General features: G+C 50.9%; 1 protein-coding gene across 1 annotated transcript; it reads right to left on the minus strand.

Moving 5' to 3' along the window:
* Positions 1 to 1,510: 1,510 nt before the first annotated feature.
* Positions 1,511 to 5,940, minus strand: LOC123254297 (dihydropyrimidinase-related protein 2-like; the record flags this gene model as incomplete). Its single annotated transcript, XM_044683340.1, has 4 exons — positions 1,511 to 1,579; positions 2,213 to 2,293; positions 3,058 to 3,119; positions 5,776 to 5,940. Coding segments are annotated over 4 exons (377 nt in total), but the record flags the coding sequence as incomplete, so codon positions are not given.
* Positions 5,941 to 8,404: the final 2,464 nt, after the last annotated feature.

An 8,404-nucleotide genomic window follows, 5' to 3' on the forward strand; every position in this document is an offset into this window, starting at 1 on the left:
ATTGTTTCTCCCTGTGCTGTATTTTCTCCCTGTAATACAGTTTCTCCCTGTATTATACTGCTCCTCCCTGTTTCTTCTTATACTGGTTTCTCCCTGCGAGATATTGCTGCTGCATCACACCCTGCTGCTCCCTGGGCTGTCTCGTCTCTCCTCGTGCTACGACACAGGGGCTCCTGGGAGCAGAGACGGCTCCGCTTCCCCTCCTGGTGGGTGTCTCACAAATGCAGGGTTTGTATCCACCAAGCCAACACTCTGTGAAGGGGGTCTATAGGACCGGCTGCTGGACAAGGGGAAGAGTGGGGGCGGGGGGGATGGACCGAGTGCTACAAGCTGCAATGGTGCCTCTGCTGTACACTAGCTGTGTGAAGGTCCGTGAGTCCCTTCACTTCCCTGGGCCTGACGAGGAAAGAAAGAGAGGCTGGAGTCAGATTGTGGGGGCCTTCGAATGCCGAGCTAGGGGCTTAGGAGTTCATTGTGTAACCTAAAGGAAGACATGGAAGGTTTTTACATAAGGGAGTGCCATGACCAGAGGAGAGCAGTATAAAGATTAATCATGGGGGCAGCTAAGTGCTCAGTGGATTGAGAGTCCAGCCTAGGAGCCCTGGGTTCAAATCTGGCCTCAGATACTTTCCAGCTGGGTGACCCTGGCCAAGTCACTTCACCCCCGTTGACTAGCCCCTGCCACTCTCCTGCCTTGGAACCGATACACAGTACTGACTCTAAGATGGAAGGGAAGAGTTAAAAAAAAGAGTCATGGGGCAAAATCTTCAGAATGGATTATAAGGAAAAGAGATCAGATAGGCGTAAGGTCACTAGAAGAAGGAAGAGCTGATGTTCACCCCTGTGTGACCTGGGCCAAGTCACTTCATCCTCCATCCTCACCTCTGCCTCAGTTTCCCCATCTGCACAAGGAGGGGGTTGGACTAGATGGCCTGTGAGGCCCCAGCCCAGTCCGGCTGCACAGTCCCTCCCTCCTTCTTGTCTGTCCTTCTCTCGTCTCCCCATCAGGTACTCCACATTCCTGCCCAACTGGCCGACTCTCCATCCCCCTCTTTGGTCTGTCCTCTTCCCTCTTTAGCCCTTCTTCATGCTTGTTCCCCGCGTCTACAATGGAAGCCCCTCCGGCGCTCAGAGAAGAGGCTGGCTCGGATCACATCTGAGGCCCTGGCAGAGGTTCCCCTGCTGGCCCCCAGGAAGTACTCAACTGATTGACTGAATCAAGGGAAACTAAGCATCAATCCTGGTTCCAATGTTTACTAGCTGAGAGACCCTGGGCAAGTCATTTCATTTCCTTGGGTCTCCGTTTCCTACTCTATAAAATACAACTCACGCCACCTAATGAGGGCATCCCTTGGTCAAAAAAGCTACAGAAATGGGCACCGCTCCTCCCAGCCCCCCACGACCTGGGAACCCGAGGGGAGGGCCGGGGCCAGTCCCAGAGGGCCGGCTGCCCCTTAAGAACCAAAGGCTGCAGGTCTGCACCCTCCCGTCCAAGCAAGTGTCCACTCACCTCTTCGGGCCGGCTCAGGACGTGGCCTTCAGGGCCGGTGATTCCCAGCTCCAGGATCCTCTGCTGCTCCTGCAGGGAGGAAGGGCCGGCCATGGGGAGGGGGAGGGAGAACAAGAACAACGTTTAAATAAAAGAGATCTTCCCGTCAGCCGGAAACAGTCACAGAGATGGACAGATGGACTCTCCTCCCCAGGAGGAGAGCCGGGGGCCAAACGGAGCAGAGGCTCGTGAGTGACAGCCCCCCCCCCAACAAATCTGGAGTTACTGGCACAGAGAGGGTGCTAGAAAGCGATGCATTCGGGGACAGCCGCACCGGTGGCTCAGGGGATGGAGAGCCAGGCCTAGAGAAGGGAGGTCCTGGGTTCAAATCTGCCTCAGACACTTCCTGACTAGGTGACCCTGGGCAAGTCACTTGCCCCCCGCCCCTTGCCTAGCCCTTATCACTTTTCAGCCTTGGCATCAGTACGGAGTATTGATTCTAAGAAGGAAGGGAAGGGATTAAAAAAGGAAAAATGCACCGCATTCCTGCCTGGCCTTCTCAAAGAGAGGAGGATCCCCCTGGGGAAGGGAGGGGGGCCTCGGGAGAGACCCTGTGAGTTATGGGCCTGAATGGAAACTGGAAACCCGTGTCTGCTCCGTCCCCAGGGCTGCCACCCCCGGATCTGGGGCTGCCCAGGGAAGGGTCGGGCAGGGCCGGGTTACCTCCGCGATGATGTCGCCGTTTTCGGCGTGAACCTGGGCGATGGCGCCGATGTCCCGGATCACGCTCAGGACCTCATAGATCTGGAAGAAAGAGAACACGGTGACGGGGCGCCTTCCTCGGCCCCCTCCGGCCTCGGCGTCTTCTGGCTCTGCCTCCCTCTGTGACTCCAGAGGAGGCCCAGAGAGGCCACGCGAGGAGGCCCAGAGAGACCTTAGGACTCCCCCAAATCCAAAGGAACAGGCAGCCCCAGAACTTCCACCCACAGCATTATACACTCGGGATGGAGAGGGGCCCCGGCGGCCATCCGGCGCAGCTCTGCATTTTGCAGAGGAGGAAGCCTGAGCACCAGGGAGGCTTTACCCAAGGTCGGAGGGATCGAGACAGAGCCTGGACTTGAACTCGGGTCCCATCACTCTAACTTCATTCCTTTCTCCACTTGATTCCACCATTTCCCCATCATCCTGTCTCTTTAAAGTCTCCTTTCCCGAGCCCTCAAACAGACATTTATGGGGCACGGCGGGCGCACGCGGCGGGGCCACTCAGCATTTCGCAGGCAGCCTAACCTAGAAAATCCTGGATGGGGACCCAGAAGCTCTGAATTGCAGCGCTGTTTCAGGCACAGAAGCACTCGGGGAAGCCCCAAGGACGGCCCTCCGACACCCTGGGAAAGCTGAGAGAAAGTCATTAACCAGGCAGGAGCCTTCCAGGCCCGGGGGCGGCCCAGCAAAGGGCAGGACGCGGGAGAAGCGGGTTCCTGGGGTTTAGACTGAAAAGGGACCTTATTCAGCTCACTTCGCCTCCATGAGAGAGAGAGGCAGGAACTGGCCTCCGAATGGACTCCTACCTGGGAATCCGTGAGCTGGAAGCGATCCTTGAAGGCCATGTACACTAGGAAGGAGTTGACGCCTGATATACAGAGAGAGAAAGAGAGTGGAAGAGATTGTCAGACAAACCAAATAACCCGGAGGAGAGTCCATGAGGGCCGCCTTTAAAGGGCCCCAAACGTTAGCTGAAGGACTGATGGACGGAGTCCCCGGGGCAATGACAAGCTGCTCTTCTCTCCCAGGAAGTGGCCTCCCTCCTTTCATTCCGGCCACACCGATTTCTCTGGAAATTGCACTTGTTTATTTTTCAGATTCTTACTGCTATCTTGCTTTTACATTCCCCTCCTTTCCCAACAACTAATAACTCTAGTTAGTACTTAGAAAGCACTTTAAGTCATCCCATTGGACCCTTAACACCCCTGGGATGTCAAGTCCATGATCCTCCCCATTTTACGGAGAAGATAATAAGGACAAGAAGAGAAATGACTTGACAAAGGTCACACAGACACAGTATCTGAACCAAAATTTGAATTCAAGTCTTCCTAACTCAATCTCTAGCATTCTGGAGAATCAGCCCACACTCATTTTTAAGAAATGAGTAAAAAGAAATAATTTTAAGAAATAAGTAAAAAAAAGTCCATCAGCCCAGGGAACAGAATCTGATAGGGTCAAAGTCAGTTCACTTGTCCATGGGATTATAGAACATATGCATAAACTGAAATCAGGTCATACTAGATCCCAAAAGCTGATTGTTAAATTTCCACTGTGAATACTTATATCCTGGAAACTGGCAAACACTACAAATCTGATCTTTATTTATTATTTGGCCAGTTGTCTAGCCTTGGGAAAGTGATGGAGAAAGTACTGATATTGCAGATTAAACATTCAAGTATGACACATCTCTAAGCTCTCCCCTAAGAACAGGTGGTTAAACATTTACATAAATATGTGTCAGCACACCCCAGGTAGGATCACAAGCCACAAGACCAGCCATTTTTGCCCGGAGGCTTTTCAGACGCTGAAGAGCCACACCAAGGATTTCTGCAGCCACTACAGAGTTTCACCTGACCCTCTCCTTAAATCTGCTGAAGGGCTGATTGGGTGAAGCACTCCAGGACCTCTTTGTCCTTCCCTCCTCTCAGGGCAGCAACTGAGTCCTTGGTTGGGTGTAGAAATTAAGGAGCAAAATAACACCTTTCCATGGGTGCCAAAATATCTACCCCCACCAGATTCTTCTCAGCAGGGGCTTTGGAAAATCCTTGGGATTTCTGTTTCAGGAGCCCAGGGCCATCTGTATTAGAGATCTGTGTGGGGCTTGGACAACATGGCATTCCCAGGAAAAACGAATGCTCTCGGGCTAACAGAGCACTTCCCTGGAGACGTCATCTCTCTGGTTCCTCATAACACAGAACTGAGTAATGGAATGATGTGTGAACCGGGAAGGCCCAAAGGGGTTCTGAAGGGGAGGAACAAGCCAGAAGGCTAAAGAGGCAGGTTGGGACCAGATCATGAAGGCCTGTGAATGCCTAAAAGGTTTTTATTTGATCCTAAAGGTTCTAGGGAGACACTGAGGTTTGTGGAGGAGGAGGAGGAGGAGGAGGAGAGGTAATATGGTAGCTTAGAATTAGAATTAGAATTAGAATGCCTGCAACCCTCTAGGTAAGGGGTGATTACGGCCAGACCCAGGATAGGGATCATATGAATAGAGAGAAGGGAATGGATATAAGATGATGTTTGGTTTGTTTTTGTTTTGTTTTCTTTTGAGGGGAGGGGAATGTCAAAACATCTTATTAGATCTGGAAGGTGAGGAATGGGGAAGATTCAAGTAAAATGAAAATCAGGGTGACAAGAAAGACAATAGTATAGCAGAAATGCAATGATCTAGGACAATTCTGAGGGACTTATGAAAAAGAACACTTTCCACTTCCAGAGAAAGAACTGTGGGAGCGGAAATGCAGAAGAAAAATAACTGCTTGATCACATGGGTTGATGGGGATAGGATTGGGGATGTAGTCTCTAAGCAATCACCCAGGTGTAAATATCAATAATATGGAAATAGGTCTTGATCAATGACACATGTGAAACCCAACGGAATTGCATGTTGGCTATGGGAGGGGGTGGGAGGAGGGAAGGGAAGGAACATGAATTATGTAACCATGGAAAAATATTCTAAAATAATTAATTAAATAAATTTTCATTAAAAAAAAAAAAAGGAAGACTAGTATACTGGGAAGAAACCAAGTTCACCATCACACTATACCACTAATAGACATCCAAGGAAGGACAGGGTGGAGGAGATTATTCTAAGGCTCAGTTCAAGTGTCAACTCCTCCAAGAGGTCCTCCCAGGTACCCTAAGTCCATCTTCCATGAGTCTGAAATCACTTTAACAGATATACTGTACTCACTTATCGGTGTGCACATCAACCATCCAGAGGGCAAAGACTGACTCCCTTTTGTCTTTCTAGCTCTAGGACCCTCTGTGGCACATAACAAATGATCAAAATGTAAGCTCCCTGAGGGTAAAAACTGTTTTTTCTTTGTACTTGTATCTCTAAGAGCTAAAACAGTGCCTGCATGTAGTAGGTGCTTAATAAATGTTTTCTGATTGACTGATTAGTAAATGTTTGCTAAATTGAGCTGAACATATATATGAAAAGGGTCCCCCACCACTATAAGTAATAGCAGGGGTTCCAAAATGGCCTTGTCCACAAGGGCGATGGACCCTTGCCAACCTACCATGGTCCTTCACCAGGGTTTCCATCTCCTCCTGGATTCCTTTATGCCACTCTGTGATGTCCACATGCAGGGAGTAGTCACAGCAAGACTTGCTATCTGCCCATTCTCTCCACTGGTCAAAGGCAGTCAGCAGGCTGGTCCCAGGTTCAGGAACAACATGGTCAACTGAAAAGGAAGGAAACAATTATAGCCATTAATGATGGCTCTGGGCCAAGAGTGGATCGAGTTTCAAACCAAGATGGCGCTCTCTACGGTCCGCATCTAGGAAGGCACTCGGGCGAGCCGACGACTAGGGATGAGCCCTTAAATCAGAGCTTGGCCACAAAAGTTTACGGCGGTGAAAGCGTGTGAGAACGGCGCAGATCTGATTTCCTGGTTCAAGACCCCTGAAAGCCTAGGCCTCGGGAAAAGTCTCACGGACAAGGCCGCCTTAGATAGGACGTCGGTGTCAAGTGACCGGCCGGGCAGGTGATCTCCTCTGTGTGTCTCTGCGGCTTTAAGACATTCACCTCCAGATACAAGCAAGATGCTTTAAGATGCTGAGCTGGGCACGAGGCCATCGAGAAGGGGCCCTTGGAGAGTTCTCTCACTTCTCCCCTTTCCCTGGCTTCAATAAGGCAGGAGGGAGTGTCCAGGCGTTCCTCCCCCCCAGTGAGTTTCGGCCATATAATATGACTCCGTTTCTACAGGACTTTTCATCCGAAGAACTCAGAGCGTTTCACAAAAAAACACTCCCACGCTGGGTCTACAGTTACTCACAGAATCTGAAAGTCGGTCCTGGGCAGGCAAGAAATCTCTAGTAGAAAGGAAAGCATAGAATTTGGAATCAGAAAGATCTGAGTTCAAATTCTGTCTTGGGAACTTACACTTTTTGTTTCCATGTGACTGTGGTCAAGTCATCTATAAATGGGGATAACTCTATCCCAGGGTATGGTGAGGATCAAAGGAGACAGCCTACGGGAAGTGCTGCACGCCTGTTAGTTGTTGTTGTCTTGCGTCCCATAAGCGGTCGGCCAACCCTAGCTTGTTCCTATCCGAGGAGGGGAGGCAGATTATTTCAGTTTTTAAGGATCGCCCAGCTTCCTCTGACCCTAAGTCTGTGCTGGCTAACATAGGGCACGAGTGGCTCCGAGTGCCTCCAGGGCAGGACGGGGCAGCTCCGTTGCCCCTCTCCACAGGACCCAAGGACATTTTTCAATTGCCTCTTTCCCACGCCTCTGCCCAGCAGCCCCATAAGAGCACTTCGTCCCTCCCATCTGGGGTAATGCCGGGAGGGCTCATATACAGCTTGAGGGTGCCGTTTGGCCAGGCAATAGCCAACATTGCCCTAAGCCAGTGACTTAGATTTAAATCCTGGCTCAAGCAACTATTCCCTCTGTGTGTCGTTGGGCAAATCCCTTAACCTCTCTGCCTCAGTGTCCCCATCTGTAAAATGGAGAAGTCTCACTAGCTGACCTCTAAAGAGCCTCAAAGCTCTGAATACATCACCCTGCCTGTGAGACTCAACCTCCCTCAGGGGTTCTCTTCCTCAGAAAAATGAAGGGGTGGCCTAGGTCAGTGGTGTCAAACTCAAAAGATCCCTACAGGCTGCAAACTGACTTAGAAAACCACAAATTGACATCCTCTAAATTGCACTGTATTTGAGATTCATTTTGTTAAACATTTCCCAATTAGATCTTCATCTCGTTCAGCCTGCACAGGAGAGTTTTGTCCAGCATGGAGTTTTCCCCTTCTAGACCGGAAGACCTCTGATTTCCATTTTTGATCCCTTGATCCTATCTGGGGGACTCCAGGCAAGTCATCAAAGGCCAGGTGCCTCAGTTTCCTGCTATGTAACATGAAGGTGTCAGACTAAATAGACGACCTCTGATGTCCGAGATTCTCTTACTCCCAATCCAGGGCTCTTTCTGCTTCTGATTCCTTCACAAAGTTCTGCTTTGTCATCTTCCTTCCCCTTTTCCCCAGCCTTTTCCACCAATGAGGAAACTGAGGCTTAATTGACTAGAGTCCCACAGTACTAAATGGCAAGGCAAGGATTGGAGCCTCCTGGTCCTGAGCTCTGGCCCTCCAGCCCAGCCTGCCAGAAGGCAGACTGTTATGCAGAGCCTGGAGGCTTCTGGGTAACTCTGGAGCTCCCCCTTCTTCTGGTCCGGGAGAGCCAGCAATGACTTCTCAAGGTCAAACCTACCTGATAAGAAGGGAGCAGGGATGCTAATCTCAGAGGCTGCCCGCCCGCCCGCCCGCCTGCCCGGGGCTTCCTACACAGAGCCTCAGTGACTAGCTCAGTGCCAGCCAAGCCCCAGGCTCCTGAGCCAGCTCCGATTTCGGGAACAAATTAAAACTAGCGAGAGCTGCCAACCTGCAATCTAGAGGGCTTGTCTTTCTGCCTCTGGAAGGGAAGGGATAGAGGAGAAGGAAGGAGGGGAAGGGGGGGGTGGTACACCTTTTAAAATAAATGGGAAGAGGGGCAGCTGGGTAGCTCGGTGGATGGAGAGCCAGGCCTAGAGATGGGAGGTCCTAGGTTCAAATCCGGCCTCAGACACTTCCCAGCTGGGTGACCCTGGGCAAGTCACTTGACCTCCATGGCCCACCCTGACCACTCTTCCACCAAGGAGCCAATACACAGAAG

The sequence above is a fragment of the Gracilinanus agilis genome, unplaced genomic scaffold, assembly GCF_016433145.1.
Source record: "Gracilinanus agilis isolate LMUSP501 unplaced genomic scaffold, AgileGrace unplaced_scaffold19320, whole genome shotgun sequence".
In the NCBI taxonomy this organism is placed as follows: Eukaryota; Metazoa; Chordata; class Mammalia; order Didelphimorphia; family Didelphidae; genus Gracilinanus; species Gracilinanus agilis.